Source organism: Chanodichthys erythropterus, chromosome 7 (genome assembly GCF_024489055.1).
Source record: "Chanodichthys erythropterus isolate Z2021 chromosome 7, ASM2448905v1, whole genome shotgun sequence".
NCBI classification, from domain to species: domain Eukaryota; kingdom Metazoa; phylum Chordata; class Actinopteri; order Cypriniformes; family Xenocyprididae; genus Chanodichthys; species Chanodichthys erythropterus.
In genome coordinates, this window is record NC_090227.1 from 2,460,645 (window position 1) to 2,484,727 (window position 24,083).

Here is a 24,083-nt window from a genome sequence, read left to right on the forward strand (position 1 = left end):
ATTGAGGCAAAAGCCATAGTTAATAGTGAGAATAGTTTGGACCCTGATCTAAAGTGAGACCTAATATTCCTTTTGCATGCTAATCTTGTGTTACCTTGTGAAAAAGAAGCAAATTTTAGCATACTTTTACATTAAGTAATTATTGTGGAAATAATTGTGTTTAGTTTGCTCTTGTACTCCTCTCAGTGTAGCGCTCTCCTGACCCTTGTTAGTTTCCATGGTTACTCATTGGTTAATGATTATGTTCACCTGTTCCTTGTTTAGTTCCCTTGTAAACTCTGTGTTTATATGCTCCCTGTTCTGTTCAGTCCCTTGTCAGTTCTCGTCTTAGATTTTATGTGGTATTTAATCTCTGTGAATTATATTAGTGTTGGATAAAGTGTTCCATGTTTGTATATTCTGCGTCATGTGTTTTACTAATACCACACTATACGTGATAATAATATACTTGAGTGCAAACTGAATGTAATGTTGTAAAACACTTAATTGTTATTTACAGTTACAAAAAAATGTTTTATAGTTTAAATTTAAATACAATGAGTTGAACTTGAGTTTTTTGGCCCATTTAAGTAGAACTTAAGTATATCTTTGTGTAATTTCATAATGTCTTTGAAATATGGAAATAAAATATACTTTAATGTCATTTCTATTGAAACTTGTATGTCACATACAACTTGTATTATGTAATATTTCATGTTTCTAAATATTTAAATATTTGTCATTACACATTCGTAATGCTGAAGTTTCAATTTAGTACATTTAAAATATATTAACTTTAAGTGTAATATCGAATAACACTAGTTAAAATTATAATCAAGTTCTTTACATGTGCTTTAGTATGTTAGTCAACACATCAAAATAAGTGTACTTCTTTAAAGCATGACAAAAGATTATTAAAACCATGATTTAAAATATGCACTTAAGTTTGTAAATCTTAAGCTAATAAACATTCATGAAAGTGTACTCTCTTTAAGTACTTTTATTGTATTAATATTATATTATCTATAAGTGCACATATGTGAGATTTGAAATACACTATACACTTCTTTTTCACAAGGATTATTATAAGGTTAAAGTTGAGCTTTTCAGGATAACGAAAATCTTTCTTTTATTCAGATATTGATGAATGTCGTCGGTCCCCGTGTCCTGACGGCCGGTGTGAAAACACACCGGGCAGCTACAGATGCACGTGTCGAACCGGATACAGATTGCAGGCCAACACCTGTGTGGGTAAGAAGAGTGAAATGCTTTTAAGTCTCAATAATATACATTTAGATGCAAAGTATGATTGTGTCCATGTGTGCATGGATCGATGTGTACGTTACAGATGTGAATGAGTGTGAGGACCCGTTGCAGTGTCCCGGACAGGACTGTGTGAACTCTCAGGGATCGTATAGGTGTGTGTCGTGCAGACCTGGATTTGGCTTTAAAAATGGAGCATGCTCAGGTAACCATTCATTTCAACCTGCAAAATCATAACGCGTAAGATACGTACAGAACCTGAAAGTAGGATGTTGTAATCTGTCCAGATATTGACGAGTGCCGTCAGACGCCTTCTCCTTGCTTGAACGGACTGTGTGAAAACACGCTTGGCAGCTTCAGGTGTGTGTGCAGGACTGGGTACAGACTGCAGGGCGGTACCTGCACAGGTATGATTCTTCATACAATACCAATTATGAAAAACTGGGGTTGGAATAAATACTGTAAGTCATATGTGTGTGTGCATGTGGACGCAGATGTGAATGAGTGTGAAGATCCATTACAGTGTCCTGGACAGGAGTGTGTGAACTCTCAGGGATCGTATAGGTGTGCTTCCTGCAGGCCTGGATTTAGCCTTAAAAATGGAGCATGCTCAGGTAACTACAACACATCTGTGGCCGGTTATATAAACTGCTTAGACTAGTCTTAAAAGTTAGTTTTTCTTCAAAACTGGTCCTAACTTTTTAAAGCCAGATAGATGGATGGATGGATGGATGGATAGATAGATATTTAAGTTTTCACTAGGGCTGCACGATTAATCGCATGCTATTCTCACGCGCATTTCGTCAGTAAAGCCGGTTCCCTGATTACCGCTAAATCGCCATCACCTGCTTTCAAATGAAGCGGCATTTAATAGACAGAGCCGTAGATCACTGAAAAGCCACGCAATATCGCGTTCATATCGCAGATGAATCGCCTGCGATAATGAACGCGATATTGCGTGGCTTGTCTGTGAACTACGGCTCTGTCTATTAAAAGGTGCTCCGTTTAAAAACAGGTGATGGCGATTTAGCGGTAATCAGGGAACCGGCTTTACTGACGAAATGCGCGTGAGAATAGCATGCGATTAATCGTGCAGCCCTAGTTTTCACTTAATACAGCTTTAAATTTGACTAAGTTGACTAAGTTTGACTTAGACTTAAGGCAAAATGTATTTATTTTTCTCAAATCATATTCATGGTTTGGTTCGAACCATCTATTTTGATTTAATTTTAATCCAAAATATTGTTTTCCCAGAGACAAAAACATTAACACAAAGTGAAAAGATTATTTATTATAAAGACCAGCATACTTAATCAAAATATTTTCTTCAGACATAAGCCAGCATGTTACTTCAGGATAATGTTCTGTTCTGTTAACTCTTATTTTGACATTTTCCCTTGTTTCCATTAGTTCTTGTTTCCCTGATCTGTTTAGTTTTGGTTTCCTTGCTCACTGATTATGTCCTTGTTTGTTAATAGTTACCCATATTTTCACCTGTGTCTAGTTTAGTGTCATTTGTTCTACCCATATGTTTCAGTTGTTCTTTGTCAGTTCTTATTTAACCTTAGTGTGATTTGTGTTACTGATCTCCTGCATGCATCTGGTTGACCAAGATGATCTACCCGGTTGACTTCAGCCCCAACAACCCCAACTACCTAAAGCAGTTTATAACCAGCTGAAATGTATCTGAATCTGGTCTGAAGCTGTAGTTTCCAGCAGAGAAAGCATGAAGCCTGTTGTATAATGAACAAGCTGTTTATTTGCGTCAGATATCGACGAGTGTCGTCAGACTCCTGAGCTGTGTGTTAACGGCCGCTGTGAGAATAACGTGGGAAGTTACAGCTGTTTGTGTCGCCCTGGATTCAGACTGGAGGGAAACATCTGTAAAGGTATGAGCTTCATGACAGAACTGAGCAACATGTTCCCTGTGAAAAAGAAGAATACTTTTAAAAAGAGTACTTAATACGGAAATAAGTATGTAATGTTTTGGGAGACTTAAATGAATGTTGAATGAAATTAAATGAAAGTTGTTCTATTCATAAAATAAGAATGGTTCGAGTCTGTTTCTTGCCTTGTTGTTCCAGATGTGAACGAGTGTGAAAATGAGCTTCAGTGCCCGGGAAAAGAGTGCGTTAACTCAGTCGGTTCCTTCAAGTGTGTCTCCTGTCAGCCGGGCTTTGAGCTTCTTGAAGGACGCTGCCAAGGTATTAATTCATGTCAATCTACACATGTGCAGCTGACAATAACACTGATTTAATTAGGTTCAAAAAATAAATAAATAAAGGCGAAGTGTTTATTTCTTTCTTTGTCTTCATGCAATTATCAGACACAGTCACAATTATCAATCTGTCAACTTTTATTTCAGGATTATTAACAGTATATAAAACTAAAACTATTAGAAAAAAAAACATTTTCTGAGTTTGTATTTATGAGTTGGGAAGTCATAATTGTGACATCAAGTGCATTCAAGCCAGAACAAGATGGTGATATACCTTTTCTACAAAAAAATCAGCAAGATTTTTTAAACTCTACTTCTACAAAATGATGAATAAAAATAGGCAGCAGTGTGTTTTTGCCATTTTATGTCCTAAATTAATTAATGAAAGTGTTGTAAATTTAATCATTATATATTAATCTACACTGTAAACCCGAATAAGTTGGCAAAACTCAAAAAAATTAAGCCAATCAGTTACATCAAAATTTTTGTTGACATGGGCAAAAGCATTCTGGGAAATAGAAATCCCAGATTCAGTTAAACTTAAGTTCACCTAAATTAAAAAAAAAAATGAGTTCAGAAAACTCAAACCATTGAAACAGTTCAGTTTCCTTAAAATATATCAGTTCTGTGAACTTGAAAGAAAAGGAAAGTTCTAAATACTCATAAAAGTTAATTTGACTGAACTAATCTGTTTAATTTAAGTTTGTCCTTCTCAAACCAATTAATTATTTTAGGGTTTAAAATGTATTCTAATCAATAAAATATCGTACAATACTAGCGTATTTGGTACATTTACATTAGATGTAAATAATAATAATAATTTCATTCATTTCAACAAATTTACCAACAATACAGACTCTGCATTCATTGTATACTACATGTTTTCATCTGCAGCTTTGTCATCTGCACTTTAAATGCTTGAGCTCTTTAAAGTATGGTGGATTCTGATTGGCTGTCAGTGTTTTTATCGTTCAGTCTCTCCATCAGTGTCGACTCCGGTTTGAACAATGTAAGGCTGAACACTTTCCTCATTTTGTCTGCGTGAGATTCTCCAGCTTTGTTGTTGTTGAGCTGTTAAAGCTCCGCCCTCTTCTGGAGCAGCAGCTCATTTGCATTTAAAGGGACACACACAAAAACGGTGTGTTTTTGCTCACACCCAAATAGGGGCAAATTTGACAAGCTATAATAAATGATCTGTGGGGGATTTTGAGCTGAAACTTCACAGACACATTCTGGAGACACCAGAGACTGATATTACATCTTGTTAAAGGGGCATTACAGGTCCCCTTTAATGCATTTGTGCTGTCTCAGACAATGCACTTGTGTGTTTTCAGACATAGACGAATGTAGTCAAAACCCGACACGCTGCACTAATGGCCAATGTAAAAACACTCCCGGCAGCTTCCGTTGCGTGTGCACCGTGGGCTTCCAGCTACAGGACGGCGCTTGCATGGGTAATGAGAGCACACAGGGTTGTCATTTTATAATTTTACTTTACTTTATCTAATAAGCCTTTCATTTCCTTCTTTATTAGACATTGACGAGTGTTTGGACCCACTGCAGTGTCCCGGTCAGCAGTGCCTGAATTCTCCGGGCTCGTACAAGTGCGTCCCCTGCAGAGACGGGCACAGCATGCAGGACGGACGCTGCGCAGGTTAGACGAGCTTAACCTCGAAATGCAGACTGCAACCACAGGCGTTTCCGACATCCGACTCACTGTGTCAGTTTTAATCTTCGTAAATACTTGTTGTGCATACTTTCAAGTCATCTTGAAGTTCTCTGAGTGCAAACAGCTGCTTCGTTGGCGGATCCATCTCGCCACAAAATAAAGGATGTAGTGCAGAAAGTTGGCTTTGGCAAATGAACGGCATCAAATGTGTCAGAGCTTCATTCCTCCAGGGAGAGGCTCACGGTCTCTCTATCGTCTTCCTTCCTTTCTCTCTCTCTCGATGAGGAGTGCGGTGTGAGAGGGGGCATATGGCCTGCAGATGGCAGGACTCAAATCTCAGCCACGTGTTTGGGCACAATTATCTACATCCGCCTGGATTTTGTGTTTGTATCATGTGGATAGTGAGATGAAAGGTGGCCGGGTCGAGGGAGGGTTGGAAGGAAGAAGACTCAACACATCTGTCTCAAAACCCTTCACCTTCAAAATAATATTATATAAAATTATATGCAGACTACAGAAACACACTAGCTTAAAAAATGAAATAAAAAATCTATTTTGATAAGTAATTTAAAAATATTTAAATAAAAATAAATTATGAAATGTCAATAAAAATAATAAATATATTTCCAATAAATAAATAAAATTAGTTAATAAATAATTAAACCATGAATTGTTTCAGTAAAAACATAAAAATAAATGAAATATATTAAATAAAAAATAAAAAACAGTATTACAGTATTTATTGAGACATTTATTTTTCATTTTAGTGACCAATTTTATGATTTAAAAAAACATATTTATTTAAAACAAATGTATTGATGTTTCATAATTTTTTTTGTGGTTGCTGACACATTTCATGATGTATTTATTTTTTAAACATATATTTATTTATTTTGTCACATTTCATGATTTATTTAAAACATTTATTTTATTGACACCTCTCAATTGTTTTAAAGAAAATAAACATATTCATTTATTTTATTGACACATTTCATTATTTATTTATTAAACATATATTTATTTATTTTATTGACACATGATTTATTTTTTTTAAACATTTGTTTTGTAAATTTTTAACATTTTGTAATTTTTTTTAAATGAATATTTATTTTGACACATTTCATGATGTATTTGTTTTTTAAATATATATTTATTTTATTGACATTTCATCATTTATTTATTTTTAAACATATATTTATTTATTTTATTGACACATGATTTATTTTTTTAAACATTTATTTGTGGTTGACACATTTCATGATTTATTATTTTTTTAAACACATATTTATTCATTTTAACACAATTTATCGCTTATTTAAAAATAATGTTAATTTTATTTTTAATTTAATTTAATTTTAAATTTTTTTTATTGACCTTTCATGATTTAAAAAAAAAACATATTTATTCATTGTATTCACATTTTTTTTTTAAACATTTATTTGTGGTTAATGACACATTTCATGATTTATTTATTTTTTTTAAAACATATATTTATACATTTTATTAACACATTTCATTATTTATTTAAACCACAAATTTCACACTTCTTTGTCATTTGACACTTTCAATGAAACATTTGTTTATTACTATGGCACTCAAAATCCTCCATAGGAGTTTTACAAAATGTCTTAAAGACAGTGGCAAAAAGCAGCCTGTTTATTTCAGAGGTGGTTTAAATGGTCATTAAAACTAAATTCTTGCAAAAACCTTGATTGACACTATAATGAGGCTAACAAGGAAGAAGATAAAAGGATAGAGTATAATATGATGTTTAGCATGGCAGACTAAGCCGGGTTTCTGTTTAATTGAACAGGCACAGTTTTTATAGTTCTGCCTCATCATCACAACCAGCCCTTCCTGTTTGTTTTCCCTCCAGACATTGACGAATGTGAGAGTCCTCACATGTGTGGGCCGCAGAGCGCGTGTGTGAACACGGACGGGTCGTATCGCTGCGACTGCTTACCAGGATACAGAGCAGCTGGTCCGCGGCGCCAGTGTCGAGGTCAGTCAGAATTCACCGAAAATATTACATTAAATTCTCATTCAGTTCAAAGTTAGAAACCACTGACCGCACACTTCATACTCTCTCAGAATATGCTGCTTTCAAATATGAGTTTGTTTTTAACTAATTTCTCCCACTATGGCATTCTGTCATCCGTCTGGCGCAGACATTAACGAGTGTCTGGAAGGAGATTTCTGCTTCCCGCACGGAGAGTGTATGAACACAGAGGGCTCGTTTAAGTGCGTTTGCGCGCTAGGCTACAAGAGCACCGTTAACGGGACGTCCTGCCAAGGTATGACACCAGACGTGATATATAGCCAACATCAAGCTGCCATTTTACATATAAAATCTATAGCGTGACGAGTGCTTATCTTACCGACCTTGGATTTGGATTGTTTTCTGAATTCTTCAGTTGTCATTAGGGGTTTGTTTTAAAAGAAAATCTCTCAAATGTTTTAATTCTTGGATGAAACGTTTCACATAACTGCATTACTCAAAAGCCTGAAGTAAACATGTCCCTTTTCGACACGTCCACCACACACCCTATTAGATATAATCAAGATGCGGGATAATTCCGCAGATAATGTGATAAAGGAAACCATCTGCACACTCAGATACTGCAGTCAACCTGATTATATATCTGTTATTGTATGTATTGCATCATTTTGTCATTGAAGAGCATATAGTTTAAATTGCCCCTGTTATGCTATTTTAAAGGTTCCTAATTGTGTTTGACATCACATTTGGTCTTCGTGTTCCTGTAACTCCAGCTCAGTCCGTGTCGTTCAGGGCTGAGAGACACTGTCAGGAGTACAAGTGTTTTCAGCCTGAGCATTACTGATGGCTTCTGCTTGCGATGATGTCATGTGGTCTGTGTGCATGTGTGTTACCAGATGTGGACGAGTGCACTCAAGAGGGAGTTTGCCAGGACGGCCGCTGCAGCAACACAGAGGGATCGTTCCTGTGCCTCTGCCAGACCGGCTTCACCACCAACCCAGAGAGAACAGCCTGCCTGGGTAAAAACTCACACGCACTCTCAATCACAAACATACACCAGCAACACACACACACTTACATCTAAATGTTACTTGTATCACAACATCTTTATTGGTAATTCATACTAAAAATAAATGTCATGTAACTGCTCTTACAGAAGTTATATTCATTTATTTGAATATAATTCTGTTACAATTGTACTTCCTTAATTGATTGGACAACAAATTACATTTACTAAAATTGCTCTCTGATTATGAAGTAAAATTAATCATATTTCTGGTTGTTAAACTATTGTGTTTTTTAACAATGACAACAGTATTGGGGACAATGATCCTTTGAATAAGATAACATAGAATACATTCTAAAAGAATTAAAATATAAATAAATAAAATAAATAAAGTTAAATAAAAAATAAAAATAAAGTAATAAAATATTTAAAAAAATAATAATAATAATAAATAAAAAAATAAATACAATTAAATAAAAAATAAAAATGAAGTAATTAAATATTATAAAATAAAAAATAAATAAATAAAATGAAAAAAATAAAATACAATTAAAAATAAATAAATAAATAAAATAACCAAAAATCTAATCAAATAATTAAAATAAAATAATGAAATAATTTTAAATAAATAAATAAATAAATACAATTAAAAATAAAGTAATACAATATTAAGAATAAATAAATAAAAAATACAAAGTCCTGGTCAAGATAGTACTTAAATCATGGCAATGTTGTACAAATTTGATCCCTCACTTTAAATTGGAAACCTAATTATAAAAATAAAATTATATATATATATATATATATATATATATATATATATATATATATATATATATATATATATATATATATATTACATTATAATAATAATTTAATTATAATAATATAATTTGTATAATAAATTAACTAAATTAAAATTAGGGAAAGAATTAACACAACGCAGCCATGATTTAAAGAAAACATGGAAATTAATTATTCACTTGTGATCACAATATCGATTTTTTTCTTCTGCATGACGTTATAAAATATGTAAGGAATAATTGACGATGGACCATTGAATTATCGAAAATGATGATTAATTTTAAGACATTTGTCTGGTTATTGTCCTTAAAATGCTCTTGTGTGTAGAACTAATTTGATTCTCACTTTTGTTGTCACACTTCTTATAACCTTATAACTCGCAATTAAGAGTTTATATCACACACTTCTGACTTTATAACTAGAACGATTGTTTTTAGATCGTTTCAAGCTTTATTTGTGATTAAAATGTGATGTTAATAGAAAAAGTACCCATACGGAGAGCACAAAAACTGCAGAAGTCTCAGTCTGTCACAAGCAATGACATCACACATGGATGAGTGTGTATGTAGGGCAGAACTCAGCTGAAGCCGTTTCCTCCTGCAGATGTGAACGAGTGTTTGGACTCAGAGGCGGTCGTGTGTAGATCGCAGCGCTGTGAGAACACCATTGGCTCTTTCCGCTGTGTGGCGTCCTGCGAGCCTGGATACCACATCACAGCCACAGGAGAGTGTGTGGGTAAGTGTTACACAAATCACTCAAAACATAACAAGACACAGAATGACAGCAGTCTCTCTCGCAGACATCAACGAGTGTGCCAATGAGACGGTGTGTGGACTCCACGCCTTCTGCCAGAATCTGATTGGCACGTATCAGTGTTTGTGTGACCAGGGATACGAGTCCACAGGCGATGGACAGATGTGTGTGGGTGAGTGTCTGCAGAACCCTTGTGAAAAAGAAGTGCACTTTAGCATACTTATATAAAAAGTACTTATTAGGGAAATAATATACTTTAAAATAATATACTTACTTAAGCACACTTTTTAAAAGAGCACTTTTTACAGAAATAATATACTTTAAACGAATATACTTAAGTGAGAACTTAATTGCATGATATTAACGTTATTAAATTCAAGTTTATTATAGTTTTTGTTTATATTAAATGCAATTAGTTGAACTTTATAGTGCTTAAGTGGCCCACTTAAGTAGGACTTCAGTACTTCTTTATATGCAATTTCTAAAATACACTTTAATGTAATTTCTATTGAAACTTGTCATGTATTTAAATGTATTTGTAATCACACATTTGTAATGATGAAGATTCAATTTAGAACATTTAAAATATATTAACATTAAATGTAATTAAAATTATAATCAAGTACTTTATATGTGCTTTAGTATGTTAGTCAACACATTGAAGTGTACTTTAAAATATGACAAAAGACTATTAAAACATAATAATTTAAAATGTCCTCTAAAGTAAAACTTTTAATTTTACATTATTACAAAGTGTACTTAAGTGTGTTAAGAAACGTATTCATGAAAGTGCACTTAAATCAAGTTGTTCCAAACCTGTATGAGATTCTTTCTTCTGTTGAACACAATGTGAACTATCCCTTTAATATGATAATATCTGCATGTACCTCTAAGATTTAATGTACACTACAAGTGCACATTCAATACAATTAAGTGCACTTCTTTTTCACAGAAGAAACTGTTTTGTTCCCCTCTATTAAACCGCTCTGTGTCTATTTCTACACAGACATAAATGAGTGTGAGACGATGCAGGGTGTTTGCGGATCTGCACAATGCTGGAATGTCGAGGGATCGTTCACGTGTGAGTGTGAGAACGGACAGGAGGAATTTGACCCGCTCACAAGGCAGTGTGTGAACAGAGAGAGTGCAGGTAACACACAAACTCACACACAACTCTACTGTATCTCAAGCAGGAACATAGTATTTCTGTTTCAGTGCTGCCCTCTACTGGCAATACTAGAACACCTGCTAATAATAATAATGGTACAAATAATAACAGTATTAATAAGTTTACTTTATATTGCTGCCATAAATGCACTTTACAGAGCATGAACATAATAAAACCATACAAACCAACCAATATAAAAACAAACACAATGCCTCTGTTATAAAAACTAGTCAGCTGCTTGAATTCTGCTGCCTACATAGAAAGCAACCTTATGAGTGATCAATTTGCAACACTCTACATAGGCAGCAACTCTGTGTTGTACAAATAATGATTCTCATAATGCAAAGAGATCTGCATGCAAGTATTGAGTAAATAATCAACTTTTAGTTAGATTATACTTTTCCTTTTGTTATTGAAAGAGTATTATCCCTTGTGCAAAAATAAGGACAATTTAACACACTTTTAAAAATAGTACTTTTTTTATTTTAAATATACTTCATTGCAAAAATGTTAATTGCAATCAAATTGTCGTTTAAACTTTTATATTAAACTTAGTTAAACTTAAGAACGCTTAAGTCCACTTAAGTACTTCAGTACATCTTTATATGTTATTTCATAATTATTTCTATTGTCTTTGAAACATAGTTAAAGTGTACTGCTCAATGTAAAATTTGTAATGATGAATTTGCTATTAGGTACTTTTAAAAAATATTAACTTTAAATGTAATATGAAAAAAACACACTACAGTTTAAATGATAATCAAGTACTTTACATGTGCTTTAGTATGTTATTCAACACATCAAAATAAGTGTACTACTTTAAAGCATGACCAAAATATTAATACATAATAGTTTAAATGTACTTAGACATTATTATGAAGTGCACTTTTTAAAAGTGTACTTAAGTGTGTTAAGAAACAGTCATGAAAGTGTGCTCCTTTTAAGTGCACTTAAGTGGCCTTTTTCATTAATATTATATTATCTGCAAGTACAGTTTTTTTTTTTTTATAAACTTTTAAGATTTGAAGTACACTACAAGTGCACATTCAATTCAATTAAGCACACTTCATATTTATCAGAGATTTTTAAAATAACAATTTCTCTTGGTTCATCTTGAAGGGTTTTTTGTTTTTCCACTGCATTTTCCTGATTGGACCTCTTTGAATTTTTTACAGTTTAAAGTTACATCATATATTGTACTTCAGGACTGATGTGTGTGGATTTACAGCAGGTCGACCGCGCCCGTCTGGCGGAGCTTCCTCTTCATCATCCGGCCGTGGTTCTGGTGGGTCCTCTGGGTCGGTGTCCGGCTCTCTGCCACAAACTCATCCTGGAGAAATGAAAGAGTGTTACTACGCCGTATCCGAGCCTTACTCGTGCAAGATCTTGTCTAAGAACACGACGCTGCAGGAGTGCTGCTGTACGGCCGGACAGGGCTGGGGACTCCTGTGCCAATATGACATCTGCCCTAAAGCAGGAACAGGTGAACACACACACATTAACACTGGAGAAAGACTTCATCAAAAACAAGAGCACTTTAGCATACTTTTTAAGGATTAGTTCACTTCAGAATTAAAATTTCCTGATAATTTACTGACGTCCATGTCATCCAAGATGTTCATGTCTTTCTTTCTTCAGTCGAAAAGAAATGAAAGTTTTTGAGGAAAACATTCCAGGATTTTTCTCCATATAGTGGACTTCACTGGGGTTCAACGGGTTGAAGGTCCAAATGTCAGTTTCAGTGCAGCTTCAAAGAGCTCTACATGATCCCAGACGAGGAATAAGAGACTTATCTAGAGAAACCATCTGACATTTTCTAAAAAAAATAAATACATTTATATACTTTTTAACCACAAATGCTCATCTTGCACTGCTCTGTGATGCTCCACGCATTACGTAATCACGTTGGAAAGGTCACGCGTGAGGTAGGCAGAAGTATCGATCCAGTGTCTACAAAGCGAACATTCAAAGATTAAGTCAAACAACCTTTACAAAAAAAGGTAAAACAGTGATGTCAGATGATTTTGAAGTTGGAGGAGAAAATGAGATAAGAGTTTTTACCGCGATACTTCCGCCTACATCACGCATGACCTTTCCAACGTGATTATGTAATGCGTGAAGCATCGAAGATCAATGAAAGACGAGCATTTGTGGTTAAAAAAATACATAATTTTTTATTTTGTTGAGAAAATGACCAATCGTTTCATTAGATAAGACTCTTATTCTCGTCTGGGATCATGTAGAGCTCTTTGAAGCTGCACTGAAACTGACATTTGGACCTTCAACCCGTTGAACCCCAGTGAAGTCCGCTATTTGGAGAAAAATCCTGGAATCTTTTCCTCAAAAAAGGTTTTTTAAAATATACTTTTAAGATTTTAAGTACACTACAAGTGCACATTCAATAAAATTAAGCACACTTCTTTTTCCCCATCATCAATAATTCTCCATTTAGCCGAATTCCAGTCGTTGTGTCCCAGCGGAAGAGGGTACGTTACCATCGAAACGGGAGCATTCAGCTACAAAGGTAAAACAAATGCATGGACAGACAAATATGTCCCATAAGCCTCTCAGTATTGTTGTTTCTAATCTGAGTGTGGTTGTCTGCTTGACCCTGGACAGATGTGGATGAGTGTAAGCTGTTTGATCCGGTGGTGTGTAAAGGCGGTGTGTGTGTCAACAACATTCCCGGCTACGCCTGTTACTGTTCCAGCGGATTCTACTACGACACGGATCTGCTGGAGTGCATCGGTCAGCCTTCAAATCGCTCTGGACACAGACTCATTGCAAGATGCTAGATGAGTAGACAGTGATGTTGTGACTGTGTGTCTCTGTGTTTCTGCAGATAATGATGAATGTCAAAGTGAGGATACCTGTACTGGTGGCTTATGTGTAAATACACTGGGAGCGTTTTACTGTACGTGTGAGGCTCCTCTAGTGTTGGATGACACACAGCGCAACTGCGTCAATGCAAGTGGACTCACTGAGGGTAAGAGATGCAAAAATACACACGGACTCCAACGCCAACTTTACTGATATTAGATTACAGAAAATTTAGTAGCCTTTGATGCCGGTTCTGTGACTATTTTTATTTTAAAATATATTTTTGTCCTATATATTTTTATTTTACTACTATACATTTTTATTGTATATTTTTATATAAATTATAGCCTCTGTTAACAGTTTCATTCTAAAGGAATTTTTCAGCCAAAGATGAACCCGCATGTCGTTCCAAACACATAAGAATCTCATTCATCTTGGAAACACAAATTTACATAAGATGTAATATAAGTCTCTGGTGTCTCCAGAATGTGTCTGTGAAGTTTCAGCTCAAAATCCCCCACAGATCATTTATTATAGCTTGACAAATTTGCCCCTATTTGGGTATGAGAAAAAACACGCTGTTTTTGTGTGTGTCCCTTTAAATGCAAATGAGCTGCTGCTCCCGACCCCTTTCCAGAAGAGGGTGGAGCTTTAACAGCTCAACAACAACAAAGCTGGAGAATCTCACGCAGCCAAAATGAGGATTGTCAGTAACGGTGTTCAGCCTTACATTGTTCAAACCGGAGTCGACACTGATGGAGAGTCTCAGGAAGAAGTTACAACTTTTAGACGTTTCTGAATGGTTAGTGGATAAATTGTTGTAGTTACTGTGGAGTTGATTCAACTCATCCACTAGCATGTGCCGTCATGTTCATCTTTTGTGTTGAATTGACCCTCGTTTGTGAAGCAGTCCGGTGTAAAATGACGGCATGACAACAACACTCTACTACAACAACTCTTCCTCTTCTCTAAAGCAGACCAACATGGCTCCGCCCTCTTTGATGTGTGTTCTCGGGGGCGGGGTTTATGCAAATTTTAGGATTTGTGATATAACTAAACCAGGAAGAAGCTTGTTGTAGTCCCTACCAGCCGTTTGTTGTAGTCCTTAAAGCGATTTATGTCAAAGAAAATATCTCTCTTTGCATTGAACTTTGAGTGTCGTAACTTTGCAGATGTTGTTCATGATCAAACAGCAACATTACACAGTAACTAAAGTTAAAAATGTCATACCATAATCAAGGACCCCATTTAAACAAAACATTTACAGTTAAAAAAGACATTGTATAAGTAATCCATATGAACCAGCTGTTTAATCCTTATGAAGAGACACAATGGCTTGACTGTATATGATGAACTGTGAATTTAGGCTTTTATTCACCCATAATCATTGATCAACATGTAGATAGAATATAGCGCATCAGATATGGTCAATAGAAAACGCAATCATACTTGGGGTTTAAAAGACAATTAATACCATTACACCATGGTCTGTCTGAATACTCGATTCTGTTGTACACAGTCCACCATTGCTGCACTGACGAGAATGTCTCCGAGGAGTTTTATGTGTTCTGTAGCTGGATGGATTAACCCACATAGCTCTCTCCATTTACTCCCAAAATCTGAGCCGCTGAAGACGAGATGGATTAATTGTTTTCGAAGAAATTGCTCCCTGAACTCTTCCGAAATTTGTTTATGTCTGCGCGAATCATTTCACACCGGACTTCTTTGTGAACAAATGACAATAAAAAGAGACAATACAAAACAGAGGTTATGCTAAAAAGGTTGTTACTCAAGGATAGATCAGTAAACTTTTCGTGATCCAGCTTACAGTCTCCAGAGCGATACTGGATACGGCAGTAATGAAGGTGAGAGCACTTTATTACAGTTCATCAGAGTTGATTTACGGATATAAAGTTTACCAGTTTATTAAGCACCACCCAAAAAGGCATAAGGTCTTTATATATTTGTTTACTGTTACTTGTAACGAATGTTTCTGTGTTCTTCGCTGTGTATGTTGATGATAATACAAGGGAGGAGAGAGAGAGAGTTTATGGATAATATTTTAATGCACACTTGCACTTGCTACAGAGATTTTCTAGAGTGAAAATGGATGCTTCATCTTTTGTGTAAAGTACAATAAACATCGTAAAAACTCGTCTGTAAAGTTTTTGGCCATCATTCGGACGGGGTCCGGTACAACAGGCTTGTATTAATATAGTGGAAGAAGACAATATAAGTTATAACCGTAATTGAAGTAAACTACGCCTGTTCTATCTCCATGCAGTATATATTCAGTTTCTGACATTATAGTGCGTCCTGATTGACTCCTGACACCGAAGAATCAGCTCTTGAAACTCCGCCCTCTCCGGCAGAGCACAGCAGCTCATTTGCATTTAAAGGGCACACACTGAAATGGTGTGTTTTTGCTCAACCCCCAAAAAGTGGCAAATTTACCATGCTTAAAAAATTATCTGTGGGGTATTTTGAGCTAAAACTTCACATACACACTCTGAGGACATCAGAGACTTATTTTACATCTTGTAAAATGGGGTATAATAGGTCCCCTTTAATGCTCTGTTTTCATTAAAGCACACACACGTCAATATGACTTGACTTTTATTCGTTTTAAACCTTACTGGTTCTTGCGGAAGCGTAAACATGCTTGTGTGATGCAAATTTGAGCTTCCGTTTCTTTAAAAATAACTTCATTTGTGTTTCCAAGATGAATGAAAGTCTTTTGAGTTGGGAACGACATGAGAATTTTCATTTTTGGATGAACTGTCCCTTTAGGAATGCAAAGAATTTTTTTTTTTAAATAAATATAAAGCATTTAAATAATTATATCTGCTGTCTTTCTTTCTATGTTTTTTTTCAGATGAGAACTTAAACTTCTGTTGGCGTCACGTCACCGCTAATCTGGTGTGTCAGAGTCCTTTGTTAGGAACTCAGCTGACCTTTACTGAGTGCTGTTGTATGTTTGGTGAGGCTTGGGGTCTGCAGTGTGCCCTCTGCCCCCGCAGAGATGAAGGTATACACACACACACACACACACATACACACACACTGACTAAATTCTAATTCTGAATTTTGCCCAACCCTGATAACACACACCTAGTTTGACTCAGTCATGTGTATTTTTGACTCCTGATTAGAGGCCTATGAGGCTCTGTGTAATGAGCTGGGTCCTCCTCCTTACTCTCCTCGTTATTATGAGCGCTTCAGCCCGGGGCTTCTACCTGGGAGAGGAGGATACCTCCCACCTTACGGCCCCCCTGTGTACTCTGAATCCCAGCCGGGACGCCCAGACTACATGCCAACTGATTATGATGACTACAACCCTGTGGGAGCAGGTGGAAGGAGGTCCGGGCTGAGAGGAAGACCGCCTAGTTCATACGGGCTCCCAGACGCCCCCTACAGGCAGCCAGCCACAGGGTGAGGGCCATTTGAACAATATACTACTAATAACCTTCCCTTGTGAAAGGTTAATTGTTCTGAATGTGCACTTATAGTGTAATGTACTTCAAACCTTAAAAGTATATATTATTTTATATATTATTAAACTATAACATAATAAAATTTAAGTTTGCAGTTAGCATGCAATTAAGTGTGCAGAAACATTGCTTCAGTTCACACTTAAGTATAGTCTTTTAAAGTATATTATTTCCATAATAAACACTCTTTTTCACAAGTGTTGTCTTGACAAATTGTGTGTAATTCTACTCAACTTATTTCCAGTGGAAGTCGTTACTACGAGGAGGACGATTATGAAACGGCTCCCGGCCCTCCCTTCGGTATCCCGGATCCTCGCGGTGAGCGGACGTTTGATGCGCGACCCCTGCCGCCGCGTCCAGACGGGCTTCCGCTGAGTTTGGCCCCCCTTCCGGAAAACTCCCCGTACAGCGAGGGTGAGGAAGGGGAGACATGGAGAGCCCCGCCCCCCTTCCCAATGTTTCCTGAAAGACGGGAGGGACCACGAAGAGTCTATGAGCGTGAGTTTAAAATATTAAGTTTAGTGATTGAAATGACGCCACCCTGCTGAACAAAACATTTAGCTGATTTTAGTAGAGCTTTTGGCCACTTACACCAACTTGATTAAGCACACTTTAGAATACTTTGAAAAAAAGAGTATTTAAATATACTTTAAAGGTGCCATCGAATGAAAAATTGAATTTACCTCAGCATAGTTGAATAACAAGAGTTCAGTACATGGAAATGACATACAGTGAGTTTCAAACTCCATTGTTTCCTCCTTCTTATATAAATCTCATTTGTTTAAAAGACCTCCGAAGAACAGGTGAATCTCAACATAACACCGACTGTTACGTAAAAGTCGGGATCATTAATATGTACGCCCCAATATTTGCATATGCCAGCCCATGTTCAAGGCATTAGACAAGGACAGCCAGTATTAACGTCTGGATCTGTGCACAGCTGAATCATCAGACTAGGTAAGCAAGCAAGAACAACAGCGAAAAATGGCAGATGGAGCAATAATAACTGACATGATCCATGATTACATGATATTTTTAGAGATTTTTGTAAATTGTCTTTCTAAATGTTTCGTTAGCATGTTGCTAATGTACTGTTAAATGTGGTTAAAGTTACCATCGTTTCTTACTGTCGCTATTTCATTTTTAAACACTTGCAGTCTGTTTAATTCATAAACACAACTTCATTCTTTATAAATCTCTCCAACAGTGTGTAATGTTAGCTTTAGCCACAGAGCACAGCCTCAAACTCATTCAGAATCAAATGTAAACATCAAAATAAACACTGTACTTACGCGATTAGACATGCTGCATGACAAACACTTTGTAAAGATCCATTCTGAGGGTTATGTTAGCTGTTTGAACTTTTTTTTTATGTTGTTTAAGGCAAGCGTGAGCTCTTGGGGCGTGGAGCATGAGAATTAAAGGGCCAAACACCCTGAATCGGCTCATTTCTAATTATGCCCCAAAATAGGCAGTTAAAAAAATGAATTTAAAAAAAAATCTATGGGGTATTTTGAGCTGAAACTTCACAGACACATTGAGGGGACACCTTAGACTTATATTACATCTTTTAAAAAAAAGTTCTAGGGCAACCTTTAAAACAACATACTTAAGTGTGAACTGAATGTAATGTATACTGACACTTAACTGCATCTTATTTAAAATGAAATGAAAAAGTAAATTTTATATGTATATTTAAATGCAATTAGCTGAAGTTGTCTCACTTAAGTAGGACTATTTATATGTACTTTAATAATTACTTCAGTTGTCTTTGAAATATGATTAAACTGCTGAATGTACTGACAAGCATTCATGGTAAATTTAAATATATACTTTAATGTCGTTTCTATTGAACCTTGGATGTCATGCATTTAAATTCATTTTTAATTAATGATAAAGTTGCAGTACATAAAATATAAACTTTAAATCTAATATCAAATAACACACACTACAGTTAAAATTATAATCAAGTACTTTACTTTAGGGATGCACAATATATCGGCCACCATATCGGTATCGGCCGATATATGTATGTTCATTTTTAATGTCATTGTTATGTCCAATAAGAAAATTTGGCCGATATAATAAAGCTGATAAGCCAAAGCACTTCAGATGTGCACTGTTCACCATGATGGTTTTGAATTGTTGAAATATGATTGAAATCACTTCAAAAAGGAAAATACAGTGAAGTGCAACATGTCTGTCATAGCTACATAAGAGTGCTTAGGACATGGCTTTTAATGGTGAAACTTTTGTTTTTGTAATCAGGCTCTCAAAAGTTATAAAAAAAATTGGATTTAGATTTATCGGCCAATACATCGGTTATTGGCTTTTAAATATAAAGAATTATCGGCTATCTATATCGGCCAAAAAGTTCATATCGGTGCATCCCTACTTTAGTATGTCAGTCAACACATTAAAATAAGTGTGCTTCTTTAAAACATGACAAAGATTTTAAAGAACATTTTAAAAAAACATGATTATCTGCAAGTACAGTTTTTTTTTTAAATATACTTTTAAGTATAGGTTTGAAGTACACTACAAGTGCACATTCAGTATAATTAAGTCTCAGTATATGAGCAAAGAAGAAACAGTGACTCTTGTGTATGTTTTAGGGAGATACGAATCATACGGGAGTCTGAGTTCAGAGGAGTGTGGCATTGTCCATGGTTGTGAAAATGGCCGCTGTATCCGCGTCGAGGAAGGTTATACCTGCGACTGTTACGACGGCTATCACATCGACATCACTACCATGACGTGCATAGGTATCGCTCCTCTTTTTTCTCTCTGACGCATTAAAAACAGAGCTGTTTTATTCTCCCACACTACTAGGGGAAGCAATTAACGATGCAGCTGTGTGTGTGTGTGTTTGTTTGACTGTAGATGTGGATGAGTGTGAAGAGGAAGACACACTCGACTGCATTAACGCTCGCTGTGTGAACACGGAGGGCTCGTACAGGTGTGTGTGTCTCAGGGGTTTCATCATGTCCCGAAGACCCAACCACTGCATCCATGCTTGATCAAAGTGTAAAAGCTGGACTCCAACAATTTAGAGACTTAGAGACTTTTTCCGCCACATTGCTGTAAATTGTTTATTTTATGACTTTATTTACAATACTTGTGTGCCTATCCAAAAGTCTAATGCTGAAGCTTTACACACTACACACACACACACAAGACTAAATGATGTTGTACTAAAAAAAGAAAAACGATATGTCTAATGTAAATGATCTTTTTCATTGTTTGGACTCAATGAAACGCAGGCCAGATGAGCTTGAATGTCTGTCATAAAGATCCACAAATTCACATAAACTAGAGCTCATATTTATATATCCATACCAATGAAGGCAACTCCATGTATACTATATATAAATATATTTACATGAATCATTTTTTTGTCATATAACTGTCAAGAATCTCACCATGTTATTATTTGATACTGTAAAATCTCTTTTTCTGTTTTCTTTCGTCTGTCACATAACAAAATGCACTGTATTTGTAGGGGAAATGCAGTTCTGTGAGTTTTTACACAACTGCTATTGTACAGTTTTAAGACATCTCAGATGTTTGTTACATATTTTTATATGTACGTTTTTGATATCTTCTCTGACGGAGCTGTTTGAAAATATATTTGCACACATTCCGATTTCCGTCTCCTCATTTAAAGGGTCCTTGATTATGATTTCACTTTTTTAACTTTAGTTAGTGTGTAATGTTGATGTTTGAGCATAAACAACATCTGCAAAGTTACGACGCTCAAAATTACGCTGCAAAATCGCTTTTTAAGGACTACAACAAACAAATCCTCATTTTACGCCGGACTGCTTCACAAACGAGGGTCAGTTCAACACAAAAGATGAACATGACGGCACATGCTAGTGGATGAGTTGAATCAACTCCACAGCAACTACATCAATTTATCCACTAACCATTCAGAAACGTCTAAAAGTTGTAACTTCTTCCTGAGTCTCTCCATCAGTGTCGACTCCGGTTTGAACAATGTAAGGCTAAACACCGTTACTGACAATCCTCATTTTGGCTGCATGAGATTCTCCAGCTTTGTTGTTGTTGAGCTGTTAAAGCTCCACCCTCTTCTGGAAAGGGGGCGGGAGCAGCAGCTCATTTGCATTTAAAGGGACACACACAAAAACAGCGTGTTTTTGTTCACACCCAAATAGGAGCAAATTTGACGAGCTATAATAAATGATCTGTGGGGTATTTTGAGCTGAAACTTCACAGACACATTCTGGAGACACCAGAGACTTATATTACATCTTGTGAAAGGAGCATTATAGGATCCCTTTAAATAATTCCCGCACAAGGCATATGCACATTAAAGGTGCAGGGCCTGGTTGAGTTAGTTAGTATTGTGCTGAAACTGGCAGTTATAGTAAGGGGCGGGACATTTCCCAAACACACTGGAAGCGCTTGACCAATGACAGCACAATGCTCCAGACAACCAATCAGAGCACATTGTGCTTTTCAGAAGGAGGGGCTTCATAGAGACAGGAACTAAACAGAGGATTACTGACAGACTGGGAAGAGAGGAGCTGCAACAATGTGTTTTTTGAACATTCAATCGTTACTTACTTTACATTTACTTATAATATGGCCTCTTTAATTTTTTTAATAGATTATTTTTCCTCGTCCAAGATTGGGCCCTAAATGTAGCTGACATAACCGAAATCCCATTGTTGTCATTCTTAGGCAGTTTCTCTCTGCCTCACGTGCTTTGTTTGAGAAGGTTTGTAACCAGCTTATCTGTGCGTGGTCCTAATGTGCCTAGTGTTTATATGAATCCAGCTCATAAGTCCTTTTATAGGCCAATCCGCCCACATCACACAGCCAAGCCGATTAAAAGGGTTCACTTCGCTCCTAATGTACTTCGGTGGATTGCACTGACCAGCGGAATATCAGCTTTCACTCCTCTGTGGCTCATGTTACCCGCCAACAATGTAGTGGAGGATTTCAGTTTTCCCCGTAAACTTCCTCTGATCCTCCTTTGTTGATAGTACTCCACTGTGTTCACTTTAAACACGGCCTGAACTGGACTGGCATGAGTGCAAATTACTCACTCACACACAAACACAGAGATGCCAAATCTGAATTGGCTGCTGAATGTTTATGGTGGAGTTTTAGGTCAAAGTTCTTGGATTCAGTTAAGTTTCCACTTACATCACCAAGTAGTGACACAATCATCGTTTTACAAACTGTGGTTACTGCTGTGGATAAATCTGATACGGGAGAATATTAGTGATTTACCAATGTGGTTGTGCTGGTGTGTGGATGAATCTCAAAGAAATATCTGGGTCAAGTTTCACTTAAAATTTTATATATATATATATACACACCACGGTTAAAAGTTTGGAAACATTACTATTTTTAATGTTTTTGAGTGAAGTCTCTTCTGCTCATTAAGGCTGCATTTATTTTATAATAAATACAGAAAAAAAAAACAATATTGTGAAATATTATTACAATTTAAAATTATGGTTTTCTATTTTAATATACTTTAAAATAGAATTTATTCCTGTGATCAAAGCTGAATTTTCAGCATCATTACTCCAGTCTTCAGTGTCACATGATCCCTCAGAAATCATTCTGATATGATGATTTATTATCAATGTTGGAAACAGTTGTGCTGCTTAATTTTATTTTATAACCTGCGATACTTTTTCAGGATTCTTTGATGTATAAAAAGTTTAAAAAATAACAGCATTTATTTAAAATAGAAATCTTTTGTAACAATATACTCTACTGTTCAAAAGTTTGGGGTCGGTAATTTGTTTTCTTTCTTTTTTTTTCTTTTGAAAGAAATTAATACTTTTATTCAGCACGGATGTGTTAAATTGATAAAAAGTGATAGTAAAGATTTATATTGTTAGAAAAGATTTATATTTTGAATAAATGCTGTTCTTTTTAACCTTTTATTCATCAATGAATCCTGAAAAAAAGTATCACCGTTTCCAAAGAAATTTTAAGCAGCACAACTGTTTCCAACATTGATAATAACTGAGTATCAACACTGATTTCTGAAGGATCATGTGACACTGAAGACTGGAGTAATGATGCCGAAAATTCAGCTTTGATCATAGAAATAAATTCTATTTTAAAGTATATTAACACAGAAAACCATAATTATAAATTGTAATAATATTTCACAATATTACAGTTTTTTTCTGTATTTATTATGAAATAAATGCAGCCTTAATGAGCAGAAGAGACTTCGTTCAATAACATTAAAAATAGTAATGTTTCCAAACTTTTGACCGGTAGTGTGTGTGTGTGTGTGTGTGTGTGTGTGTGTGCTTTTGTTTATATTACATTGTGGGGACCAAATGTCCCCATGATGTAATATAAACCTGAGTTCACCTACATCGTGGGGACCAGCCAGCGGTCCCCACAATGTAAATGGGTTTATAAATCATATAGAATGAGTTTTTGTGAAAAAGTAAAAGTTTGCACAGTTTCCTGTGAGGGTTAGGTTTAGGGGTAGGGGCAGGGTAGGGGGATAGAATGTACAGTTTGTTCAGTGTAAAATGCATTGAAGTCTATGGAAAGTCCCCACAATTAACAAAAACAAACATGTGTGTGTGTGTGTGTGTATATATATATATATATATATATATATATATATATATATATATATATATACACACACACACTGTGTTCCAAATTATTATGCAAGAGACAAATCAGTAAGATTTCTGTACAAAAAACATTCAGATTTTAGTTTTTCTAAGAAAATGTATGTTTGTTTGTTTATTTATCCATGTCTTTTTAGATAACTGGTATCAACCTCAGACAAAATAATTTGCCAGATCTATGGAAACCCTACTTAGAGGCTGTTCCACATTATTAAGCAAGTCACAGTTCTCATGCAATATGGGGAGGAAGAAAGATCTTTCTGAAG

At 35.6% G+C, this 24,083-nt stretch overlaps 1 protein-coding gene across 3 annotated transcripts in view; it reads left to right on the top strand.

The window, feature by feature from the left end:
- Positions 1-20,816, top strand: part of LOC137023044 (latent-transforming growth factor beta-binding protein 4) — a 100,242-nt gene extending 79,426 nt beyond the window's left edge. For all 3 annotated transcript variants that reach the window (XM_067389586.1, XM_067389587.1, XM_067389589.1), the window contains 23 exons: positions 1,117-1,230; positions 1,328-1,447; positions 1,530-1,649; positions 1,737-1,856; positions 3,012-3,131; positions 3,327-3,446; positions 4,795-4,914; positions 4,995-5,114; positions 7,006-7,131; positions 7,298-7,423; positions 8,025-8,147; positions 9,542-9,673; positions 9,738-9,863; positions 10,698-10,841; positions 12,088-12,342; positions 13,312-13,383; positions 13,479-13,607; positions 13,702-13,845; positions 16,555-16,707; positions 16,832-17,111; positions 17,415-17,668; positions 19,786-19,935; positions 20,054-20,816. In XM_067389586.1, coding sequence (XP_067245687.1) covers positions 1,117-1,230; positions 1,328-1,447; positions 1,530-1,649; positions 1,737-1,856; positions 3,012-3,131; positions 3,327-3,446; positions 4,795-4,914; positions 4,995-5,114; positions 7,006-7,131; positions 7,298-7,423; positions 8,025-8,147; positions 9,542-9,673; positions 9,738-9,863; positions 10,698-10,841; positions 12,088-12,342; positions 13,312-13,383; positions 13,479-13,607; positions 13,702-13,845; positions 16,555-16,707; positions 16,832-17,111; positions 17,415-17,668; positions 19,786-19,935; positions 20,054-20,190 — 3,305 coding nt within the window. In that variant the 3' untranslated portion in view covers positions 20,191-20,816. The remainder of the gene's footprint in view (positions 1-1,116; positions 1,231-1,327; positions 1,448-1,529; positions 1,650-1,736; positions 1,857-3,011; positions 3,132-3,326; positions 3,447-4,794; positions 4,915-4,994; positions 5,115-7,005; positions 7,132-7,297; positions 7,424-8,024; positions 8,148-9,541; positions 9,674-9,737; positions 9,864-10,697; positions 10,842-12,087; positions 12,343-13,311; positions 13,384-13,478; positions 13,608-13,701; positions 13,846-16,554; positions 16,708-16,831; positions 17,112-17,414; positions 17,669-19,785; positions 19,936-20,053) is intronic.
- Positions 20,817-24,083: the final 3,267 nt, after the last annotated feature.